This window comes from Anopheles cruzii, chromosome 3, assembly GCF_943734635.1.
Source record: "Anopheles cruzii chromosome 3, idAnoCruzAS_RS32_06, whole genome shotgun sequence".
In the NCBI taxonomy this organism is placed as follows: Eukaryota; Metazoa; Arthropoda; class Insecta; order Diptera; family Culicidae; genus Anopheles; species Anopheles cruzii.
Genome location: NC_069145.1, coordinates 81,722,660 through 81,746,900, shown reverse-complemented (window position 1 = coordinate 81,746,900; position 24,241 = coordinate 81,722,660). Strand labels below are relative to the sequence as shown.

Sequence of the window (24,241 nt, the reverse complement as noted above, 5' to 3'; positions counted from 1 at the left end):
TCCGAGCTTTGGCCAACGCAACGGAAGCTCCGGGAAAGCAGCATCTCTCTCTCTCTCTCGGTCATCTCAGTCTCGCAGCCACACTGTGCCGTATGCCGTTCTGAGTTAGGACGAAGGACAGGCGAAAGCGAGACAGCTCGATAGAAAGAGCGATGATGCGGTTCCGTCAGCTTGACCAGCTGTGTCAACGTTCAATTTGTAGTCAAAATTCAAGACATTAAAATGCATACTCCACGTGCTCAGGAACAGTTAATCAAATCGCAAACAACGGAGGAGATTGCAGGACAAAAACGGAGCTGCAGGAGGGTTGGAGCAAACCGAACTCAACTGTGGTTTTGAGCCAAAGATCCCAGAATGTCGTTGGCCCCTCATTGCGCCACAACGCATGGACACGACTAATTTCTTGCCCCATTACGGAAGAAGCCGTACATTTTTCGGCCATAGCTCACGTTACACCTTAATTGCTAAACTGGAAATGTCTCAGCGCCGAGGCAGCCGCTCGTTCCAAGTACTTACGATAAGAGCTCCAAAGACCTTCATGCCGGCGACCTGAAGCTTGCACGTAAAGTAAGCATTCTGGTTCTCATTTTATTTGTGCCACAATGCAACCGGTACCATTAGTGTTCTAGTGTTGAAATGTTGTGCATGTGCGGACAATGGCCGGCGATGAATTTGGTTTTCTCTCATCAGCTTCGGTTTTGAGAAGCACCATTCGCCGGTGAAGATAAACAAAGAAAACGAAAGGAAATTATGAGTCACGTCTCTCTTTGTTTTCACCTTGTTCTAGCCGGTGAGCCTGCTGAGAGCTAATTTGGTTCGTCATCTTTCAGGGCAATTATAAACCAAAAAAGGATACTTTTGAGCGAAACATCTGTTTGCCAAAATGCAACAGTTGAATGCGCTTCGGTTCCCTCTAGAATGCAGATATGCTCGAAGGGCGGCCCATCAGGGTTAATTCTAGGGCCAAATGAGAACGTTCTTGGACATGCAGTGCACCTGCGCACCTACACAGGCACACTGCGATCCAACATCAACAACATGATCTGTCAACAGGCGAACCACAGCATCTCACGATCGCGTGAGCGAAATGCTCATCTTCTCACCTTTTGCACCCTCTCGCGACGATCACATACACCAGGTTACGCCGTCGTCGTTTGGCTGCGGTAAACACCTGTATGTTTACAAGCGTGAGCTGGAGCTCTGGGTGGGTGTGCGTTTGACTCCTGCGGTTGGCCCTGAGCCCAATTCGTTGGGGGGCTTGACCCCGCGACCCGTCTAATGCTAATGGCACGGGGCCAAATGATGCTATTCTAAACCAGCTACTCACCTGGCGCTCTCAGCAACGTAAGCCCCCGAGGCTCGGCGTGTGAGAAGAATTTACGGTGGCTCGCACGGCTGGGGACGCTTTCCACGGTAGATGAAACTGCGCCAGACTGGTGCTACTTCGGATCTACCGAATGCGGCTAGTTGATATGGCCACGTTTAGCGAGTACAATGCACTTTGCGAGCATTTACTTTTACGGGCATCGAAAACCAGGTCACGAAAGCGCCTTCAGTCGGAAATCAATCGATCATTTCCACCGAAACCCAAATCACCAACCCGCGTAACACGCAAAGACGCAAGCCCAAGTTTAGGCGTGCTCGTTTCACTGTTGACGCGATGTGCCGTTAAAATGATTAGCCCTCAAAAGTATTTGAGTATTTTTTGTATGTTTTTGGCAACTAAACAAACGATGAGCTGTAGACACAGAACACGGACGCTTCGCTTGAGAGCGTCCGCAAACTGAGGCAAGTGAGGAAAGCTGGGCAGCTTAGCGTCGAACACGATTGCTTTTACGACAGTTTCTTACGGTTTATTAACACACTGATCACTGAATGGAAAGATTAAATGTGCATCCTGTGGGTCTGAACGAATGGTGCGAAGATTATTCCGGGGAATTGCAGATTATTAAAAAAATTCGCCACACGAGAACGACACGCGTACCGCGTACCAACAAAACTATGGTGGTCTCTTTCACCCACAAGGCAGCGTTATTTCGAACAAACAACACGCGTTTATGATGGAGGGTTTTGCGTTTGCTCGGTTGCTCTAATGACAATTTTACTATAAAATGCATTACCATGAATAATATTGTTCCATTAGAAGCATTGTTCAGTTAAATAAGATCGGTTTCATCTATGTTACAAAACTCTTAAATTACTTTCTCCTAGTTCTTTCGCCAGTTGAAGTGCTCAACTCTATGTCATGTACACGGGAGATCGTTTTGTTCGAAATGAAAGCGACTTTCGAATTGCCGTTTTTAAAAAGAATTTTGTAGCAATCTGCATGCTAACTATGTGAAAGCGATCTCCAACGGTACCATTGTTGCATCGGGAGTCTCTATATTTCTTCTAAATAATCGTCTGGTGTTCCCCAAACTTCTATGTGCCGTTTCCGGGCGAACAAAATATCGCTACCCGTCGGATGCGGTGCAAGCGAATGGACCACTTCGCTACCAATTCGCAACCTACGCACCTCGGTACCTTCTAACAGATCCCAGACGATTGCCGCACCCTCTGCTGAGCCGGAAATAATCTTACTATCTTCCGCGATCATGCCACATTCGATGTGATAGTCATCCACCCGGTGCCCTTTGTACTCCGACAGAAGTTCCCCTGTGTCGTTGTCGATCAACCGGATTGTGCCATCGGAGCAGGCCGCCAACACACATTGACCGTCGCGTGTTTGGACTAGGTAAGTCACCGGTACACCCACCGTGTCGCAGGTTAACTGTCCCGCTCGGAGATCGTAGCTCCGTATCGAGCCGTCGAGCGAACTGGATACAATTTTGTGTTCACCCACAACCAACGCCGTGATGCAGTCTTTCGCTTCGCGCATCGTCTGAACTGCATCGAGTTTTCGCGTCCGCACGTCCCAACAGGCAACCGTGTTGTCTTTCGAACCGGAAACAGCGATCGAAGAGTCCTCGTTGAATCGCACACAGGTTACGCCGCCCGCGTGTCCTCGCAACCGCCGGACGGGTAACCCCGTCGAGACGTCCCAATAGATAACGCTCTTGTCGAGAGAGGCAGATACGATGAAGCTGCTCTCGCAGCTACCCGCGGCATCCATCACTTCGTCCGCATGTCCGCCGTACGTTTTGAGCAGCAAACCGGACTTTGGGTTCCACAGTTTTATTTTTTTATCCGAACCGCAGGACAAACAGTACGAACCATCAACTGGAATGGAACATTGGAACAATTGGAATGCAGAAACTATAATCAATCACCCATCTCACCATTGTAGCGAACGGCGCGAACGGTTCCTTGATTGCAATTGATGACCTGTTTTGCGGCCAAATCCATTATCAATTCCTAATAGTGAGAACAAGAAATTCGTTGAACAAATGGTAAACAACAACAAACCAAAACCTGCTGTCAGGGCTACTTACAGTTTCCAGAATTCACAGGGTTGTCACTAACCCTGCGATTCGATGGGGAATGTAAACAAAGCAAAGCTTGTCGCGAATGTGGATGCGTGCGTGGCTGTGTTCGCGAATGGTTTGACATTATCGCGCCGAAAAAAAAAGTTAGAGCGAAGAAAATGTAAAGGTGAAAAACGAAATACGCATATGAAAAAGGACGCGTGGAGGAAAAGGAACGGCAAAACCGGAATATTGTGAGCAAAGCGGAGCCGAGAAACGGAGCCCCAAAACGGAGTCCCGATAACGCGCGAAAGCAAAGAACCGAGCTAAGGAATTCTGCGCGGGCTTCTGCGGGATTCGCGAGGGGAGTGCATTTCCTTTTTCTTCTTATGCGGCAGGTGGCTCTTGTGGACATTAAAACTGTCGTGCAGGAAGTGTGATAAGAGTTCAATTGGAAAATCTACTAACGTGAGCGGTGGAGAGCGGTAAATTTGGTGTGCCCCGATAACACACCAGTCAGCGAACGGTGAGGGGAGAAAATGAGATAAGACGGAAAGAGTGCAGAAAAATGATCGATTCCCGCTGCATCTGATCACACATTCCATCGATCCGAGGAGCAGCTGCCAAGCGCAACTTCTTTGCGCGTTGGGTGGTGTTCTTTTCTGCAATGGCCACCGAAGAGCGGGTTTCTGTGCGAACTGCAAGCTCCCGGCGATGGTAGGCGCCAAAATGCGACGCCACTGAATGCGATGTCCTTCGCAACGCTCCCCCTGTGTTCGTGCGTCAGTGTGTGCGCGCGCGTGTGTGTTTTGTTTGTTGGGGATTTCCACTGAGAAAACGCAACCGAGAAAACCGAAAGCTGCGCGTTTCAAGTGGAACCGTATGGAACGATGGCAAGTGGGGTGAACAGAAGGATCCTTCGCAACAACACCAGCAATAGAAAAGCAAGGGCTGGATAAAAAAAGGGTTACACAAAAAATCGGTTCCGTGGATAGCGGCAACTTTGAATGACTGTCGAACACTGCGGACAGGATGACGGAGTTTTGCGACGACGTCATTAAACTGTTTCCGCTCCGGGCGATTCCGGATGTGATCAAGTTGTTCCGGCAGCAGCTGAACAATCGTGAAGAAGAACCGGACCTGACGCTGCTTTCGATCGTCACGGGGCTGATCGAACATTCACTCACGACCAAGGTGCTCGAATCCGGCTCGCCAGCGTCAGGTTCGTCGTCGGCGAACAACAACAACAATGGGGAGACCGGTGGCAAATCAAGCCAGGCAAACGACACCGGTGGCGGAAATTTCCCAATCATCCGCTACGATACGATCGAGGGCCTGTACAAGCGCTTCAAGTCGGTACTGGCCCCGATCGAGAAGCTGCTGGTGAAGAGTACGACCGATTCAAAGTTTGCGAACCGGGAGATCATCAAGAAGGTGTCGGACATAATCTGGAACTCGCTGCTCCGTAGTTCGTACAAGGATCGGGCCCATTTGCAGAGTCTGTACAGCTATCTGTGCGGGAACAAGTTGGATTGCTTCGGTGTGGCGTTCGCTGTCGTCGCCGGGTGCCAGATGCTCGGCTATCGCGACGTACATTTGGCCATCTCCGAGGACCACGTTTGGGTGGTATTCGGTAAGACGGGCGACGAAACGATCGAAGTGACGTGGCACGGTAAAGGGGCGGAGGATAAGCGTGGCCAATCGGTAGCACCCGGTGTCGAGTCGCAGACGTGGCTCTACGTAGCCGGCAATCCGGTCGTGTGCAATCGCTACATGGAGGTGGCAGCGATCGTTTCTGCAATCAATCCATCGCTAACCGCCACTAGCGCCTGTCTGGAAGTGGCCGACATGCAACAGCAGATACTGTGGTTGCTGTACGACATGGAACACCTGGCACGTTATCCGATGGCGCTCGGATGCTTGGGCGAACTGGAGGAAGTCGAACCAACGGTTGGGCGGAAAAACTGCGAACAGCTGTACAACGAATCGGTCCGTTCGTCCCAGACCTACTACCGGAACCATCACGTCTATCCGTACACGTACCAAGGCGGATACTACTACCGGAAGAACATGTACCGCGAGGCCTTTGCTTCATGGGCCGACAGCAGTGATGTGATTCGATTGTAAGTTAATCTGCTCCGTTTTCTCATCGCTGGAAAGAAGGTGGCTGCTTGGATAAATTGGTCTGATCGCGGTTTCTTTTAAGGTACAACTACTCACGCGATGATGAAGAGATCTACAAAGAATTTCTCGACATCGCCAACGAGCTGATTCCGCAGGTGATGAAGCTGGAAAGTTCGGGCCACTCGGCCCGAAGCATTCTCCGGGATGCGTCCTGTTTCGCCAACCTGCTGCGCTTCTACGACGGAATCTGTAAATGGGAAGAGGGCAGTCAAACGCCCATCCTGCACATTGGCTGGGCAAAGCCGCTGGTTGCTACGATTGCCAAGTTCGATCATGACATACGCTCGCAGGTCATCATCAAGTGTGCCGATCAGGAGCCGCAGGCACAGCACCACGTGTATGGTCACGAGAATGGCAAGAATGGCACGGTTGCTTTGAAGGATGAAGCCTTGGCCGCGCCCGATAAAAGGTCCCACCAGCACCAGCAACATCACAACAACAACAACATCACAAAAGTGGACGCAAACATTACGAACGTTGGCCGATTGCTGGGTGGCAAGGGAGCCACTGCCGCGGCCACCGCGCTGCCGAAATCACTCGAAGCACTGGTCGGCAAGTGTGGCGAGAAGCTGCTCAATCCCGAGTTTCTCTTGCAGGGCGGTGGACAACCGTTTACCACGGAGGAAATCGGTACACCGGTTGCGGGCGATGATGGTGACAGTGGGCTGCTGTCACTGACTCAGCCGACGGCTGAGCATACGGTACCGGCAAGCAATGGAGTGCCGAAGGTAGGTGAAGCATCCGCGATTGCACCGAAAGAAGAGGAACCCACGAAGGGAACGAAAGACGAGCTGGAACCGAAGCGACCTATCATCGTACTGTACAGTCAGAAGATGAAGGGCCTCAAGGATCTGCTATTGGCCGAGAAACTCAATACCAATGCGATCTCGCTTCAGATTACGGCCCAAAGCCAGGTAGGTGGAAAGAAGCTTCGAGGCGCACAGTTGCTGGCCCTGGGAAGCTCACTAGCTGCCAGTGCGCTGGCCCATCACCACGTGACGGGCGATGGAAATGAGGGTAATACGCGATCGAAACGAGCGCGTAGAGAGTAAAAAGCGGCGTCATCGGAACCGGATTATCTTTGACGAAATTCACTCTCACTTTACGCGGGAACCAACAAACAAATGTGGACCGTTTTTCTGCTTATTGTTTTACTATTTAAACGTTCACGTTCATTCCAACACAAATTGTGACCGCTGCTAGTCCGGGCACTGTAAGTTTCTGTTTATTTATGATTCGCTGTTTTTTGTTTAATGTTTATGCGATGCAAATTATGTTTCTCACGATCCTGCGGATACGATCCGTTTCGAGCACTATTCCGTTCTGTTCTGAGGATCGAGCCATGGCTTCGGTCAAGCCACAAAAAATGTTTCGTAGAATCATGATCTTTTTCTTAGCATGAAATGCGTAAACTCCACAGCACCAGGACCAGGTTCGTGCACCGGTCGTTCGTTTTAATTGATATTCCTTTGCACACCTTTCAGTCCAACCTGCACGAACGACATCTAGTATTGCCTATATATTGTGATCATCTAAATAACTCTTATTTTAATCTTAGGTGTAACTGTATCATTTTCGCGTGCGTTTGTTGCGCAGATGGGTATGCAGCGTACCCATTTCAATATCCGCCGACTGTAGGCTCATCACTTTGAATTGTTCGGTTAAGCTTTGTTAAGTTAAAAAGTAAGTGTTTCTTTGTGCACCTATGAGACGTGTTACAAGTAAAATTAAGGAATGGTTAAGAGAGACGCAGAGGGACAAGAAGAGAGAGAGAGACGGGGGAGACGAAGAGAGCAACAACAATCAAACAATGTATGTGACATGCAATAGATCGTAATCAAAATATGTTGTGTAAATATTGGTACTATTCGTTGAGCTTGTTTAACTTATTTTTTACAAGTCTTTCTTTCACTTTGCTATTCTATTTATTGGTGTGATTCTGTTTTAAGCCTCTGTTATTCTTGTGAAGGATTTTTGCGTTGATTTGCGTTCGAAAAGCACTTCCTTAGGAAGTTAACTTGTATAAGATGAATTCGAAAAATATAAAACGAAAACGATTGGCAAAGCCAACAGGAGGTTCATGCTTGAACAGAAAGTACGGTGCGATTGAAAATACATTATCTGAAGACACTGAACGCATCCGTTCCGTTACGCACTGACACAATGGTTTGCGAACCATTGTCCCTTTGGTGGAAGAAACAAAATCATCACTCCTGAGACGGTAAGAGAAAATCCATCGACTGCATATTGACCTGAACAGTTAAATGATCAAAAAACATAACTATTAGCCCTAACATACAATCGAAATTCGAAAGTACAAACGATGAGAAAAAGATAACCATTAGAGACAAATCGCTCTCCCTCGTGTTGAATATACTCCTCATTTTTCGTAGCAAATGAAAACCATTACGAGCCACTTTTGAAATTCCCATTACACCGGAGCGTCTGGAGAACGCAACGTTTTCGAAACCAATTTCACAGTCACTAAAACAACAATACAAAATATTCGAAAGATTTCCTTCATCTTTTTAATGAAACCCACGTACCTTTTCCTAGTGGCAAGGCTGCTAGTTTGCGGGAAAACGGTCATATGAAACAAAACGAGCCAATCAGGAACACGAAAGCAAGGGTACAACAACAAAATTACAAAATCGGAACTGCTAGTAGTATAACAAACCATGGCTTTTTGCGAAGCCTTTCGTTACGTCTCGGTAGACGTTCATCGGGGAGTACAGTAAACAATAGAAACGAGATAGAGCGAAGAAACGTATTGGCAAATGTGCATTCCAGTGCAAGACATGTTCATAGAGGAGGATAGCAGAAGCAAACAAGGAGTGGCAACGAACGGAAAAGGATATCTTTCACGAATGAGTGACATTCATCAAGCACCGGGCAAAATAAGAACGAGCGATCAAACAAAACTGACTGACTTGAACCTGAACGTATGATACGGAGAAAAGGCTGCATGTTGTAAAATTGTAATCAAAACATATATAAAACACACTGAACGCAAACTGTGGGGGACGTCCCCGGGGACCGGTGTTTAAATGGAATGCGGAAAGGCGATTTTGCGTAGCACAACGCTCTCCAGCGTTCGTGTTGTTGATGTTGTTGGCTTGATTTTCCACTTTAGCTTCAACTTTTTCTGATTGTTGGTAGTTTACATTTTATGCGTTCGAAATCATCGACCGATCAATCGCTTCGCAGCATAGTTAAAACCAGTTAAACCGTGTAGTAGGAAATTGTCGTATTGTCGCCCTTAGAAAACAAAAAACTCAACCTTCTCTCCAAATAACCTTGAAACCGTATTGATTTGGCGTTGAAGTTTTAAAGGATACTTTCCGCTTCCTTGCTCTAATGCACGTTCTTTAATGATACTGCATATTTTCTTCACAAACCCTCATAGTACACAGATAACAAACAGTCCATAAGTCAAGTACAGATAAATAATAATAATTCAACACACAGCACTTGAAGCTAATAATACATAGATTACAAGTATAAAGTCGCTTTATGTTATAAAACAACCTATCCATGTATTAACAGCAGGTCACGTGGGTTCTTGTCTTTTGGCCATCGCCTGGTTGGAAATAACGGTTCGCTGCAATATTCAAACCCAAGCGCTCACATAACCAATAGTCATCAATTTTACCAGTCACGGCTTTGTGGTTTTATTTTACGACCTAGCGATCACCAGATGCAAAAAAAAGGACAAACACACATAACAATTACAATAATAAATGAATAAGCGTCACACAAAGCGAGCCTATTTAAGCATGTACCGTTTTATCTTGTCACTGTTACATTCCTTGTTCAATAGCAATGTTATGGGCCACAAACATATAGCGAATCATACAAGAAACACAGACAAAAGCAAGCACAACCACAGTAACTGCAACGAGTTAAGGTGCACGAACTTAATACAATGTGCCATCCGTATTTATCGGTTTATTTGTGCGGCCTTAGAGGGCGGCCGTGCAATCCTGGGCAAGAGCATCGTATCAGACAAACAGCAAACCCTAGTTTGGAGCCAATAGTTGTACTTATCAAAGTGGATAGGCAGTGTTTGTTGATGGCGATGCGTGCACATGGTTCGCTTTTTAGTATTGTTCCATATTATACATTAAAGTCACACTTAGTTTAACAAATTGTCGCTCATACACACTGCAACATCACGATAAGCCGGAAAGCAGCCACAAATAGTTCCACAGGCTGCTTGTAGAAACCCATTCACAAATACATAGCTGGAAACAGGCGTACGATACAGTAGAAGAAAAACACATTGAAAAACAGTACAATTTAATGTTGTTAATTTATGGGTGCCGCAGGAACAAACGGGAAAGTCTATGTCCTAAGTAGGGCTACAGTGCATACCACCACCTGCGCAGTGAGACGGAGTGAGTCGGGCTAGTTACGCACTGTAGCTTGCGCCTTGCAAGCTTAATTTAATGTTCGTTTATCAATGTAGGCGATGGGAAGTGGAATAATATTAAACCCTGAGGAGAAATAGAGGCTATTGTTTCCTTCTTACAATTTTGTTACGCCATAAAGCATCAAGTTTTAAACAAGTTTGTAAGCTTAAGAACTCTGCTGTGCGTTATAAAACCGAATTTTCGTACAACCTAGTGCTCGTTCAGACTATACCATTTGTTATTCCTATCGCCTATTATTCCTATATTCCTGTGTTAGAGAGCAGCATTAGAGTTTCACACTTTTCACCCGTTTGCTGGGCGCTGGGTTTTCCTTTTTCCTATCGTTTTAAGTGCCGCGGCTGATGAGGCGTGTAGATCAAAATAGTGTTGGTATGTTGTTGCTTTTCTGGGGCAAGTTTCTTTAGTACATCGGTGTTAGTAGTGTGATAAGCTAGTTTTTGCGCAGCAGTAGATGGACTGTGATGGTGGTGATAAGGAAAAGCATTATAGGGAATAGTTTATATGTCGAGCACACGCTTCTAGTTGAACCACCCCCGCACGGCGCAGCACTGTTGAGCACCTAATCCAAGGGAAAGGCAGGAAGAAGCACATGAGAGCACTAAACAGTGAAGCGTTGAACACAACGATGTGGAGCTGTAACAGAGAACAATAGAAATCCTCTCGCAGGAGTCTGATTATACATCCGTTAGAAACCCTGAGGCAAAGCCAAAGTGAAACGAGAGCAAAACGGAGAGAAGCAACATTCATCATCTTAATTCAGACAGCATATTAAAAAATTGCTAAAATGTTTTGGACGCGGGATTGGAGGAAAAATAAACAATGTAACAACAACAAAAGTCATGCAATGAATCTTGGAAACTGGAGATTAATAATATTGAAAACCATATATATGGAACATTTATATATTTTTGAGATAATATTCATATATTTATACATAAGAAATGTAATCAATCAGAGGATGCAAACAAAGAATACAGAACAGATTCAAGAATCATTAGCCGTACAACAACAGCAGAAGGGGCAAAAAAAATTGGACAAAAGCACGACGCATGATGGCAATCTTTTGCCTTGAAATGATGAGTTGTTAACATCGCTGGAACCCAGTAACTTCTTCACTCGTAAATATCCCAGAGACCTACGGATCAAAGGCGCAATGTGTGAATTGGCGCGCCATTGGTGCACCACAGGATGCTCCTCCGATGAACATTACTCAACAGATATCGGAATCAATATTTGAGAAAGGAGCAAGTGCGGAAAGCAGAAGAGGGCGCGAAAAGAGCAGATAAGAGAACCTACAAATAGAGATAGCCGTGGGATGCCCGTTTCTTGCCTTCGTGAGTATAATGAATTCTGAAAAGACTCACTGGACAAGGTTACACTGAAAACTGATTAATGCCCTACCGTAGAAGTAGCCAGAACAACAACAAAAAATACTACCTTTAGAACATAGCCATCAGCAGAATCACAGCAAGTAAAAACGAAGCAAAAAAACTCAATATACAATGTGAACACATAAAACACTCCTGGAAAATAATAAAACAATGATTGTATGTTTCCGTTTATTTGTTTGGCGAAAGAAACGGTTTGTCTAGCACCGTTAATTAGTACAGTTTTGCCTTATTTTCGAGATAAATGGAGCACGATTTTATCAATCACCTTTTAGTTGTCCCCCACCTCGTCTTCTAACGGAAAAGTCCTTTGGTGTTTTTGTCTAGCTTCGCTGCCCATCCTAGTTGGCGTCGTAAAAATAGTGCGCCAAAGGGTAGCGTATCGTGAAGGCGAATAGTGCGCAAACGAGCTGAAATCCTACCAGTAGCCGATTCAATCGGTCCTCCCGTATGGGACCGGTTAGCAGGATGGCAAAATTGATAATGGTGAAATTGTTGCACGTTACCGTCCGTCCGTCGTCGGAGAGTTCGTAACGGATCAGTCGCAGATGGCGGAACACGTGGTAGCAGAGGCGCCCGATCGCGTTCAACTCGCTCACCCGAAACTGGGTGCTGCTGATGTGCAGCAGGTCCGTGGCCGGATCGTGCTTGGGCATCCGGTGTCTTGGGCACGGTATAAAGCGGAAAAGCTGCGGAACGGAGTAGAGAAAGTTGAGCACCTGCGGGATGAAGAACAGCAGCACGGTTTTGCTAAAGTGGCCCAAAATGCCGACCACGGCAAACGTCATTCCAGACAGGTAGTTGAACGTGTCGCCCACAAAAACCTCCGAAGGATATCTTCAAAAAAAAAGAAATGTATGTAAAATTAACCGTTAGTGAGAATTTGAGATCCTTTTATGCTACGCAACGGGTCCTTTTCGGTTTGTTGTGGTTCGTGTCCCAGATGACACGACGGCACACACACCACTACGAGAGTGAATGTGCTTTGACAGCTGATTGCAATGAAACCATCGTAAGTGGTGCCAGAAAACTCATTCTACGCTATTTAATTATGTTGATTCGCAGTGTTTAACATGCTGTAACCCATTTTTGGGTAATTTTGCATGTAAAGTAAAATAAATACGGTTGATTATTGAGCGCATATCAACCGTAAGTATCTTTAACAACATCTTTTCGTAGCTTCGGAGTCACAACTGATGATGTCAAAACTGGCAGCCCGGTAGTCAATTTGATCCCCCAGCTTACTACGAGCTGCCGGGAATGAGTCATTTTTGTGCGAAGCAAAACTGTGTAGGACCAGGATTCGGTCGTTCATTCATAAAACATTTACCACCCGGAAAGCACCATACGCACTTCAGTAGGCCAGGCGCAATCGATTTAATTTGCGAAAAAACCAAAAGTGGCCCCAGTGGCCCGGTGTAAGATGTGAGAAGCAGCTCCGTGCAAGTGTCTCAAGGACAGTGAACGCCCATTATTCCTGGGGGGCGCAAATTTAGTGACAATATCCTGGGGTTGGGCATTACTTTTTCACTATCGACCAAACCTCTGAGAGCTTATCTCGGCTCTTCCGGTGCCCGATTGCTGGTGGCCCGGGAACACCGAAGCCGCTCGGATGTATCCGGGTAGCAAACGCAAGTTGGACGTCCGGCTGTTCCTATGGGGTCTGTTTCTGTTACAAATTTCGCTCATCTGCCTCTTTCTGCTGTTCGGCGCACTGTTGGTGTCTACCAGCGAAGAAAACGCCGTAGACGATGGCCAAACAGCTGAGGGGCAGCTGCCCCTTGGGGCGGATACAGCCAGCACCAACCAGCGCCAACATTCCGGAGCAGTTTCTGGGTGGTCCGCTGTGCGATTTATTGCCAATCGGACAGCGGCGCAGACGGGCAACCAGAACACACCCGAAGGGCGTATGGCGCACTCTCTGTCTTCCCACTCTCAACGTGAGAACGCACCGTACCGAGCGTATCACGACGACGGTGCTTCTGATGGTCAGCTGTTGTCGGAGAGAAAACAGCTGCGGCCACGACATCCCAAGTATCGACCATGGATCCAGCGGGACCTGCCGGCTCCCGAGCGTGCCAAGAAAGTGTTCAGGTATGTCACCGAAAAGGCAACCTTTTAAAATCCCCTCCCGGTTTTTTTGCCATACTCTCTGCGCTCTCGTCGTTATCGTTTTGAAGGTGGAACTGAGAATAGTCTGAGATCAAAACCATTATCCACCATCAGCCTGGAATCTCTCTCCAAGGGACAATAAACCTAAGAACCATCCAAAAATATTTGCATAACGTCTGTAGCGCAGCGCAGAAACAAATCAAAACCGACGCTGCTTCCATTCTTTTCAATTGACCCAATCAAGTCGCGCAAATTATGCACAAATCTTGGCCGCTGTCAAGCGACAGTGATGCGAGCAATAATGAAGAGGACTAGGGACACCGAAACTCCGTGTCTGCAACGAATGTAGGTAATCAAATCACGGATTGGCACACTTTGCCCCTGCCGCCAACGAGGACGACGACATCCGCTAATGGGGTTAATGGTGCAAAATAGGTCGATGGGTGACGAACGAACGATTCCGGTGCTCTTTCCGGGTAATTGGTTTAAACGTATCCAATTTCTTCGACCGGCTCCGGTACCGAAGCGCCAGAAAAACATCCGGGTTTAAAGTGCGAAACAAGCTGTTCATGTTCAACCTTACATTTCGTCTCTTTCCAAAGGTCCGTGTCGTATGGCGATTGGCACGGGAAACGCCACGAACGGTTGTGCTTTATTGAGGGAACTCGCCAGAATGCAACAACGGCGTCACAGCGATCAGCACGTGGCGGAAGTAAAACCAATGAGACTGAACTGATAGATACAGGAACGGACACCGCCAAAGTGGCCAGCGTGGGAAAAGAAAGCGAGCTTAGCAACGATTACAACGACGACGACGGCGACAGTAAAGTGATCGACGACGAAGGAAACGTCGTGGCGGTGGGTGACGACGGCGTAGGCCGTTGCCGATGCAACGCCCAATGGCACGGGCCCGATTGCGGTCAACCGGAAGTAATCTGGCGTGCGTTCATCACCTCCAGGATAGCGATCGACGACCAAACGGCCACACCGCGCACGGTCGCTCGCAATGTGTTCTACATCGTGCAGAGCACGTTCGTCAGCGTGGAGATCTTGGAAGTGCAACTGATGGAACTGCACGATCAAGTAAGCCTGTTCGTGCTGTGCGATCGGCAACCAAGCCCTTCGGCATCGCCGTTACCCAAAGACGTTGCGATCGCGGATCACGTCGAGACGACGGACTTCTTACGGGGCCTGCGAAACCGTTTGCTGATCGTGTCGGACGCAACGTGCAGTGGGCGGAACGTGTTCAGGAAACTGCAAAAATATACAACGAAAGCATCGATCCGACCGGACGATATCGTGCTGGTGAGCGGAACGGACGAGATACTGAATCGTAAGGCAGTGGCCTATCTCCGGTGGTACGACAACTGGCCACAGCCGGTACGGTTCCGCTTGAAGCACAACGTGTACGGCTTCTTCTGGCAGCATCAGCCCAACAGTACTGTGATCGGTAGTGCGGCCGTGCAGGTCAGCACCCTCCGTGAGGTGTACGGATCCGATCCCGACCGTTTGCTGGCGATCGATAAGCCAGTGATGCTGATCGGTGATTTAAATCACTTTGGCGGTTGGTACTGCAGGCGATGTTATCAGCCGGGCGCGATCGTACGGTACTATGAGCAGCGAGCCGCCTACCAAGGGCTCACCACGGACGCTCGGACGCAGCTCTATCTGCCGGATCCAAAGCGAACCACCGTCTTGAATGAAGCGTACGTGCAGCAGCTGATCGCCTCCGGGAAAGACCTGGAGGACGGAGAGCGTGCACTGGAGCGACTCAGTCGCCGAACCGACCGATACTACGAACCGGAGTACGTGCGTGACAACAGCTGGAAGTTTGATAATATTGTACTGAATCTGTACGCCCGCTGGGAGGACAATCTGGCCGATGATGATTACTTTAGCTAAACTCTGGCGCCTTTTTAAGGTCCCTTCGGTTGTACCTGAGTCGGGGAAACGTACCACACCAAACCACAGATATCCAGATAATTGATAGACTTCTTCCACTGTCCCCACGTTCGAGTGCCGGTGTCGGTGAAAAATGAACGAAAAACATAATCATCCAACACAACTAGTCAAATCGCGTATCGCTTGAATAATCTCTATCCTTCGTCCCATCATCTATACGCTCGAATCTCATACCCTCATCGTATACCAAACACAAGGCAATTAACGACGAGAATCGTTCGTGGTTTTTACCTCATCTCAGACATCACACTCGCAAAATACTTATTAACGCTGCATTCATCATAATCGATATTTATATACACGTACAACTTAGCAGTGTAACGACTGGGCCACCCTGGACGGGTGGCCACATGCTCACCCAGCAAACGGATGGACGGCCGAATGTGAACTTTGCGTAGTGATAGGCGTGGTGCGGTCACGAGGATTCGAAATTCTCATGCCGCCGAGGATGTGAACCCTACGATAGATAGACACCAATTATGTAGAGGAACGGGGAACCCGTTGTGAAATTCGCAATCGCTTTGCAGGCGACATGAAAGGGGCGCACAGAATGAGCGACGTAGATCGTAGGCGAGTGATCGGGATCGGCATGGTTACTTTTACAAACGTACTGTATAGCTGAATAAGTAGGCCTGGGAAAAGGATGATAAAAAGTGCGTGACAGAATGTGATCGAATGAAAGGAGGTAAATAGATAAATGTAGCGTATTCGTAGTGCAACCGAATGCTACGTTCCATTCGCCGGCACACACCAGCCCATTGGTCATTGGTCGGCCCATGGCCGGGGGAAACATTTTGAATGATTTTTAATCCACCAATTCTTTTCTACTGGAAGGCGAACGGCCAGACTGGACTGCTGCTCGTGTCGGTTCGATGCGAGCACGATCACTGCTATAGACTGTGGGGTTGGGGACGTAAAAGTAAGACTAATTGCTAGTTACTTGTTTTGAAATTTAGGTAAATTTTGCTAAATTAAACAATCGAACGTAAACCGTAAAGCGAGTGTTTTGAATGTTACGGTGTAAAGCGAAAGAAACAGTGGCTGCTTACCTGTTGTATCGCCACAAAGCCAACGTTGCCCCAATGTACGGTAGCATAATGTAGAGTGAAAACTCGTGCGCATCATTGTGATGATCGCACCAGATTTCTGCCACATTGAACGCCACGATCGAACCGGCGATGATGAGTGATTGGCACACTTCGAGTCCATTGATGCCGGCCAGAATGTTGATTGCGTTCGTGCAAAACACCGCCAGCATTCCCATAAACACGTAGTACAGTGCACCAATGTCCAGCGAGTGGCCGAGCAGAGGGCGCACCAGCTTCGGCAGAATGATGGTGGTCGAGTTAAAGTTGGTGTAGTACACCATCAGCAGCGGCAGCGAGGCAATCGTCGGTAGATACAGTTTGTCGCGCCACCGTAGGTTCAGCACGTCGTCGGCAAACCCGAGAAGGATCATGCAACAGATGGACAGCATCGCGGCCACAAACTCTACAAACTGATGGAAACACGTTGGAATGCTCGATCAACCGATCACCTCAATTCCGTTCCATCCGTTACCTTGTCGTGAGGGAAGTTACCGGCCACGTTGGTGGAAAAGTTGCGCAAAAAAGGCACCGGTATGAAGAGAAACAGCGACACAAGAAACACACATCCCGTTACGACGCCAAACGCTTCGGGGCTGCAACAATAGATGGGGGACATTAATAAATGCTACTTCTAATTTGTTCGTGTCGTTCGGTCGAGGACGTACATTTTCGGATTCGACTTTTTGTTCATGTCGATTCCGTACAAGTTGGCGTTGATGAACATGGTTTTCATCTTCGGTATCAAACTACGCCCGGCAAAGTAGGCTCCGATGGAGATGACGACATTTACAATCAGTGGCACCGGAAGCTGGACTGTGTGCCCAAAGACCGGAAACTCGAAGGAATGGAGTAGAGTCATATCGTCGAACCTTTTATCCTGCGAAACCGTCACAAAATTCGAACGCAACCTAAAACATAATTCAGTTCACTGGAAGACTAATCCGCCAATCAGACAATCAGATGTTGTTTACGTTTTGAACTGCAAAATGCAAAAATCCACATCGCCGGTTTTGAGCTGTCAACGGGGAGAGCTTAGTGTGCTTACTTCCAGAGGTCGCCACCAGCCTGTGGAAATATATTCATTCAGAACTCAACGAACAGAAACGGCAAGAGATTTTTGAATGCAACACAATGTTTATTGAAACAGCTTTTCGGACGCTAATTGGCGGTGTATTATTTTAAAAACTTTTTTATGTTACTCTGGGATATGAGTACGAGTACGGGTCTCTTTTCCGGGTCATCGAAGCTGTCTGACTGGCTGGTTCTGCTCCTGCTGCGCGAACCCCTAGCACTTCAGCCAACTGCGGGTACGTGGGGAGCAAGATATTGAAGGCCTCCTGGAAGCGCGTGATTGTTTTCTGTTGCTCGGCCATCTCTTTCTCCACGGTGGCCAAGCGCGATTTAAGTGCGTCAATTTCTGTGCTGTCCGTACCCGACACCAAGTCAACGCTATTGTTTTTCCCTTCTGGAGATTGTTCCTCCCGCCCAACCACCGCGCCGGCTTCGGGCTCGTCAAGGTCCTTCCATTCCAAAACTTTCGGGGGTTCCTCCTTCATATACGCAATCTTGAACTGGGCAGAAGCCTTCGAATGGGCTATTTGGAATTCTATGATAGAGTTTAGCTCTGGACTGTAGTGTTTTGTTGAGGAAGCATAGAACGTTCCTTTTTTACCACTATGTACACATGTTGCACCAACTAATTCATATATCATACGCCATTCCCATTGCAGTTGTTTCCATTTCGTGCGGCACTCAATCTCAGGAGCATTAATTTCCATAGACACCCTTTTCCACGCGTTGTTCCTTTCCTTGTCTGTATAACGCTCATGGTATTCTTCGTCGAACAGGCACACATGATGTTGAACGGCTACAGCAAGTTTTCTTTCGAAATCGTTCAAAGCGCCCATCTTGGTATGCTGTAAGAATGAATGAATGAAAGTGCATGAGAAAGCTATGGTCAAAGTGAACTTCAAGTAATCGATAGCCAGAAGATGGAACATTGGGAATCGAGAAGCTGAAACTTCCCACCGGCGACGGCCTCTTTGATTTAGCCACCGTGGAATGCCGCAGCTGTTCGGTTCAAGATCACAAATTACAAACATCGGATGACTATCGTCAAATTTAGAACCTGGCCGGATCGTGGCGCCCTTTCTGGGCGCCGGCTGATGAGTGTTCTATGCCGGAGCCGTGTGCGCCGTGATGGACCAAATTATTCAAGCTAATTAATATCGTACCGAAGGAGTAAACTGCTAAAGTATGCGACACGAAAAAACACAAAACAATAATTTCTGGTTCTGGCGCCAAACTGTCAACTTGGAAATGTCTGCTGTCATCGCTACGGCGATGCGTTTATATTGTTTCTTCCAGGAGATTGAACATGTTTTTCAATGTAAAATTTAATTCAATGCAACCAAACAGTAAACCAAAGTGACAGTGAAAAACAAAACAAAATTAGTTATTGATTTAATAAATAACATAAATAAAGATTATGTTACATCTGAGCAATGAATAAGCCGAAACAAAGTGGGGAAAGTGTTCAACCTACACATATAAAACATTTAGTTACAGCGGCGAGCCTGCTATCTCGCTCTAGTGTCACCTTTCTTTCACGTCTGGAAGTTAGAGACCGGTCCACACGCAACGATTTGACTGCTACTTTGATCTGCGCAAATCAAAGTCGTTATCGGATCGTAGAAATCCGTGGAGCGTTCACACACGCTACGACTTCATAATGATTTACAATCGCATATTCGATAAGTTGTGCTCAGTGTGAATCTGTGTTGGTTAAATACAATAAAAAAGAACGTACCAAGAGTACTTATCGGTCACAGTGGTATGTATTATACTTGAACGCGTGTATTACACATAAAAAGTTGAATTTAATCAAAACACATTCAAAGACAACAAAACCGTTGAAAAAAGTCGGTAGATTCTTTCTAAATCAAAAGATGTCCTCCTTTCGAATACAAATTCCCCACTGTGCGATGAAAATCATCGGCACTTGGTCAGGTTCGAAGGTTCAAAGTTATGTTCAACACGGTTGGGATTCTCAGAGAAATGGACAGACATTATTTTTTTTAATTCCAACCAACTTTTGCCGGATTCGGACGCATTTCGCGTGAAGAGATAGATAATTTTCCTTCGAATTTTACGTGTTTTCCGGCTCCGGGTGAAAAATAGAACGGTTTGTTACACTCGTACATAAAGCAACCGGCAAATCGTCAACTCGCGAAGTGTTGTTTTTAAACGAAGCAAGGGGTTTTTAAATTTTCACATTTCTAATGGATTGATAATTTTCCCCGTTAGTGCGAAAAGGAACGTAGTGTTGTGGCCGCAAACGGCAACACGGAATGCATCAATGAAAAAGTGCATCTTTACACACCGGTAAATTGCATGTGTTGATTGTGGCAAAGAAAATTGACCACTAACGAATTGTGACCATCGAAATCGACAGATTGAAAGAATATAAAGAATTGCACTTCGACCGAACTCGGTCGGGCTCGGTGTCCAGTTTAGTGTTCCGGGAAAACCCTCTCCCAGCGTGTTATTTATTCCGTTTTTATGCGTTAACGTCGACACGTGGATTGTCGCGCACGTGTGTGTTGGTGACGGTGGCTGGTTGTTTCCTAAACACTATTGCGTCCCCCTACGACTCTCCGTAACCGTTTACAGCGTTCCGGGCACGTTGCGGGCGTGTTGCATAGAAGCAGACGCCGAGTAGTAAAAAGACCGCAGCAACGATTGCATAAACCACAACCGGGCCACAACCCACCACCACCCAAGGTAATTATCCGCCACCGCAACCAGCACAATGTAACTTCTCCGTGGCCCCCGGCCGTTCGTTCCCCGTTGCGCTGGCGAACGTTTGTTTTGGGTTCTGCCGGTTTAATTTAATTTCTCGCTACCTCAATGTTATCATCATAAAATGGGGCACAAAACCTGCCGCGAATTGTAACAGACTCGTGTAAGTGGTTTCGCGAGCCAACAACTTCGCACAACTGTTTTGTGGACACCATCTGCTGTTTGTTTATTTTTCTTTTGCCTGGCCGCAGGTGGGACGATAATGTAATTTATCGCCTAGCATTAACCGTGAAACGGCCTTTTCTTTTCCTGGTCTCTGGTAGCGCAGGAATAGAGTTTTGTTTGAAATAAAATCAAATAAGCAAAGATGGGACTATTTTCACGCCATAGTGTATGGTCATGTCGAACGTTTATGAATATTAAATGGCTTCGAGAACCGCTCTATCCCGACGAATTGATCGACTCCGACCCGTACTAATTCGTCAATCAACGATCCATTAGCGGTTCATTTAAGGGAACTATTAGCTAAGCTTCTCAGGTCGGGAAACCTGACTGGCCACTGCTCATGCACATGGCTGCATTGAACGTGTCGTTAATCTAATTCAATTCGAAAGGCCGACAACTGGTTGTCTAGAATTGCCCAAATGCAATGTAACGAGAGGCATTCCGACGAAAATGGGAATGAGTCGCGAGTGATGCGGGCGCGGCGTAGACGACGAGCCGGGGATCGACAGCGGCTGCTGTGCACGACCTCGACCTTCTGCGTTCTCCCATCAACCGGTATCCAAAGCTGAGCCTGTGGACGTGCGGTGTCCCATTTTGGCCAGCGATGTGTGCGTGAGGGCTTGCCGGCCCCCAAAGCGGCCGGCTGCCGGAGCATGATGCGATCAGGAAGAAAACGCACAAGGACCGCGGCGCGCCCGGATCGCAACGCGATCGCAATGAAGGAAGGGAACATGAAAGAACACGATCGTTCGGTCTCGGACCGCGGGTGAAAACTCGTTTCTCGGGCTCGATTTCTAATTGGGCCTGTAATTGCGAGAGGCAACGGCAAGAGATAGTAAGAATAAGAATAAAACCGAGGCGCGCTGGGAGAGCTTTCGTCGGAAAGACGCAGCAAAACGGAGGCGAATCCATCGCGGCGGCAGCAGGAAGGTCAGGCGTGTCGAAAACCGTGAGAAGTGGTGCGAAGCATTCCGGCGGAGTTTTTGGACTCTCCGTTCCGTTGGTCGGATGCTGGCTTGACCCTTCGCGAGATGCCCACCAGCCACGGATGTGCCCTGGGAATCGTTCCCGTTTTTTGGAAACACGTATTTCTGGCCCGGTTCCAAAAACATGATGGAGCCATCAAATGCTGGACGCCACCTTTTTGTCCTCAAAGCCCATGTTGAGGAGTCTTCCTTCAGAGAGTTTTTAGGGTGGCTCTTATTGTATTTTGTCCGATGGGTGTCCTTAAATCCTCACTCTGCTATGTTCTGACGCCCCGGCGTTCCTGCGCCTCTCGTAGCCACTCACTATCCGGTGGCAACCGGAAGGCCACAGACTGGAAGGCGGTGCGAAAAATTGATTTTATTATGAGTGTGTGTATGCGTGGTTGTGCCACAGTCTGCGCTTTCTGGCGTCCTACATCGGCCGGCTGCGGGACGCCGACCACGGCCTGGATTGACCGATTTCCATAAGATTCACATTGCGTTACCCGTTGGCAATCGCCCGGGGGCCTGGAATGCCCTGGTGACGAGCGCAAATTGACCCATTTTGTGTCGCACAACCACATTATTTATAGCTAATAGATATTTTTAATCTCCTTGTCCTTTCGATACAATGTAAAGGAGGTTAGGTATGAAACAAAGCAACACGGAACAGGATTGTACCATTGCGGTCACCGTCGGTACGCGGGGTAATGTGATACGCAGGAGGCCACGGTATCGGTTTTAATTACGCGAAGGCGCTAGGTCCGTCCATAATGAGCGGTTCAAGTGTTTGTAATCTGGACCACCATCATGAGATGGGATGGTTCGCGTCTGGTCTCCCGGCACTAATGAGATTAATTAAGGGATTCTGCAGCAACACGTAAGACATGGAAATGTATTCCAAGGGATTCAAGTTTCTTCCAGTCCACGGGCAGCCTTCGCTTTCGCAATAGAACCATCCGATTCGGCAACACTGTCATCGTCTCGAAACAAACTAATTGCCTACGGCGACTGGTCCGCAGATAATCATCTTATTGTGAGCTTCAAAAGCTACCGCTCCGAGGGCACCATTTTATTGCACCACTGCTCTTGACGAATGTCTTCCCTCTGCTCTTCACGGCCTTGACCACGGCCGATAAAAGGGGGGGCATAAAAAAAACCGGGTCGTGCTCCCACCGAAACGCATCGCTGACCGGCCCCACAGTTTCCCAGGCCTATTCAGTGTCGAGCTCGGGCAGTTCCAGGCTTCCGTGATCGAAGTGTGACCCCGGTGCGAAAATAATCGTGGCCGTGTCTTTTCGCCGACCAACAGGATGCACTGGGTGACACACGGAGCGGAGTGATGTAATCGTCGGTTGGGCAATTTCGGTTAGATCCTCTCGTTAACTGATGAGCGAGCTGCAGTTACAGATCGATTGACTCGCGTACGTACGAGATCGTGCGTTCCAGATGGTTGCGCTGGCTAAGTGCAAAATGAATCATCCCGTTGCTTGCCGTTCAAGATCTAGAACATATACGATCATGTTTGCTGCTACGCAGGACCGGTGGATGCTATCGTAAAGAAGTTACCGGGTGGTGATTATTTGTGTGGAAAACAATTATTTCTGCTCCTCCGGAAGGGGATTCCCATTCCGAGGTTGTTGGGCGCTAAATTGTTCTCGGCGAAACGGAGAAAAAAAGGCAGAACCAAGCGCACCGATCGCGTAACGAATTTAGAACCGCTGAAGCCAAAGAACTTCCAGACGGGAACGCCGGTTCCTTGGTCGAAGCCTCGGTAACGTGCAACACTATTCGATACTCGTGTGAGAACCGCCCCAGCACCCTTCGCGGCCAGAGCGTATCCAGCAGCAACCGTTATGCTTAGTTGAGCATTCCGAATGCCGAGATCCGTACCGGCGAGCAAGCACGGCGAATTGCACTTAACAGCTGTATACGGCTGGCTGATAAAATCAGGCACCCGATCGGACGAACCCGCAACGAAATGTTCTATTTGTGTACGTAGCAGCTCAGCTTCGCGATCCGCGATCGAATTACATTTCAAACCCCACATTGTGAATCCATCCGGAGAGGAGTGGTGTTGGTGTAAGCAACAATGTGCTGTTCGCAGCATTCTACTGGCCAACGATCGTGGAGCGCGGAGAGGAACAAGATCCCAACAAGATGGTGCCCGTGATTTGATATGTGGTACTATAATTATCATCAGGCGAGATCGGGAGGAGAGTGTTAATCAACGCTTTTGATACAATACGCGACCTTGAGACGCTGCTGACAGGTCTGCGGGATGCTGTGCCCAAAAACCGCCTCATCTCTCGCGGCGACCTACGCAGCCAGACGTAGCAGGACCACCCTAACTTATTGCCGTGGCCAGTAAGTGGTTTAATGGTTTCAGGTGTCACCTTGACAGAACTGTGTGACAGAGAGTCGCGGCACAGATCGTCGTTCCGCCCGCCTGTTTCAGTCGTCTGTAGTGCTCTTTGTTCCAGTACTTCTCGCGCAGCATGAGACGGGGATTGACCTTGGCGCGCTTGGGCACTACTGGAGGCAACGTGCTGAAATGATTCATCGGTACGTTCTCATGATTGTCGGACAGCCTTCGCTGAGATCGCTATTAACCTGTCTGCCGCGAGCTCGTGAGTCTCTAATTGGTGAGCAATGGTCAGCAGCAAAAATCAACGACAA

General features: G+C 47.8%; 4 protein-coding genes across 5 annotated transcripts; 2 read left to right on the top strand and 2 right to left on the bottom strand.

Moving 5' to 3' along the window:
* Positions 1-2,380: 2,380 nt before the first annotated feature.
* Positions 2,381-3,414, bottom strand: LOC128271128 (WD repeat domain-containing protein 83). The gene is made up of 2 exons (XM_053008565.1): positions 3,279-3,414; positions 2,381-3,219 (listed from the first exon to the last, which is right to left on the bottom strand). Exons 1-2 carry the CDS (start codon positions 3,343-3,345, stop codon positions 2,381-2,383), a joined length of 906 nt encoding a protein of 301 aa, XP_052864525.1. The 5' UTR covers positions 3,346-3,414.
* A 1,022-nt stretch (positions 3,415-4,436) lies between these two features.
* LOC128273460 (menin) lies at positions 4,437-6,761 on the top strand. Of its 2 annotated transcripts, XM_053011428.1 has the most exons (3): positions 4,437-5,527; positions 5,611-5,956; positions 6,008-6,761. In XM_053011428.1, exons 1-3 carry the CDS (start codon positions 4,437-4,439, stop codon positions 6,638-6,640), a joined length of 2,070 nt encoding a protein of 689 aa, XP_052867388.1. In that variant the 3' UTR covers positions 6,641-6,761. The 2 variants fall into 2 exon arrangements, with proteins under 2 accessions (XP_052867388.1, XP_052867387.1); XM_053011427.1 differs by having other exon boundaries at positions 5,611-6,761.
* A 4,791-nt stretch (positions 6,762-11,552) lies between these two features.
* On the bottom strand, positions 11,553-17,537 carry LOC128274537 (UDP-N-acetylglucosamine--dolichyl-phosphate N-acetylglucosaminephosphotransferase). The gene is made up of 4 exons (XM_053012766.1): positions 17,237-17,537; positions 17,044-17,164; positions 16,533-16,981; positions 11,553-12,246 (listed from the first exon to the last, which is right to left on the bottom strand). Exons 1-4 carry the CDS (start codon positions 17,428-17,430, stop codon positions 11,751-11,753), a joined length of 1,260 nt encoding a protein of 419 aa, XP_052868726.1. The 5' UTR covers positions 17,431-17,537; the 3' UTR covers positions 11,553-11,750.
* On the top strand, positions 12,841-16,253 carry LOC128274536 (beta-1,4-mannosyl-glycoprotein 4-beta-N-acetylglucosaminyltransferase). Its single transcript, XM_053012765.1, has 2 exons — positions 12,841-13,503; positions 14,124-16,253. The coding sequence occupies exons 1-2, from the start codon at positions 13,022-13,024 to the stop codon at positions 15,421-15,423; spliced, it is 1,782 nt and encodes a 593-aa protein (XP_052868725.1). The 5' UTR covers positions 12,841-13,021; the 3' UTR covers positions 15,424-16,253.
* Positions 17,538-24,241: the final 6,704 nt, after the last annotated feature.

Bases quoted from the DNA above. Each gene is read 5' to 3' on its own strand.
- LOC128271128 (XM_053008565.1), bottom strand. From the start codon at position 3,345: ATGGATTTGGCCGCAAAACAGGTCATCAATTGCAATCAAGGAACCGTT. The intron at 3,220-3,278 runs GTGAGATGGGTG...GTTCCATTCCAG, and splicing joins TCGCGCCGTTCGCTACAATG to TTGATGGTTCGTACTGTTTG.
- LOC128273460 (XM_053011427.1), top strand. From the start codon at position 4,437: ATGACGGAGTTTTGCGACGACGTCATTAAACTGTTTCCGCTCCGGGCG. The intron at 5,528-5,610 runs GTAAGTTAATCT...GTTTCTTTTAAG, and splicing joins AGCAGTGATGTGATTCGATT to GTACAACTACTCACGCGATG.
- LOC128274536 (XM_053012765.1), top strand. From the start codon at position 13,022: ATGTATCCGGGTAGCAAACGCAAGTTGGACGTCCGGCTGTTCCTATGG. The intron at 13,504-14,123 runs GTATGTCACCGA...CTCTTTCCAAAG, and splicing joins CGTGCCAAGAAAGTGTTCAG to GTCCGTGTCGTATGGCGATT.
- LOC128274537 (XM_053012766.1), bottom strand. From the start codon at position 17,430: ATGACTCTACTCCATTCCTTCGAGTTTCCGGTCTTTGGGCACACAGTC. The intron at 17,165-17,236 runs GTACGTCCTCGA...CTATTGTTGCAG, and splicing joins AAAAAGTCGAATCCGAAAAT to CCCCGAAGCGTTTGGCGTCG. The intron at 16,982-17,043 runs GTAACGGATGGA...TGTTTCCATCAG, and splicing joins GTAACTTCCCTCACGACAAG to TTTGTAGAGTTTGTGGCCGC.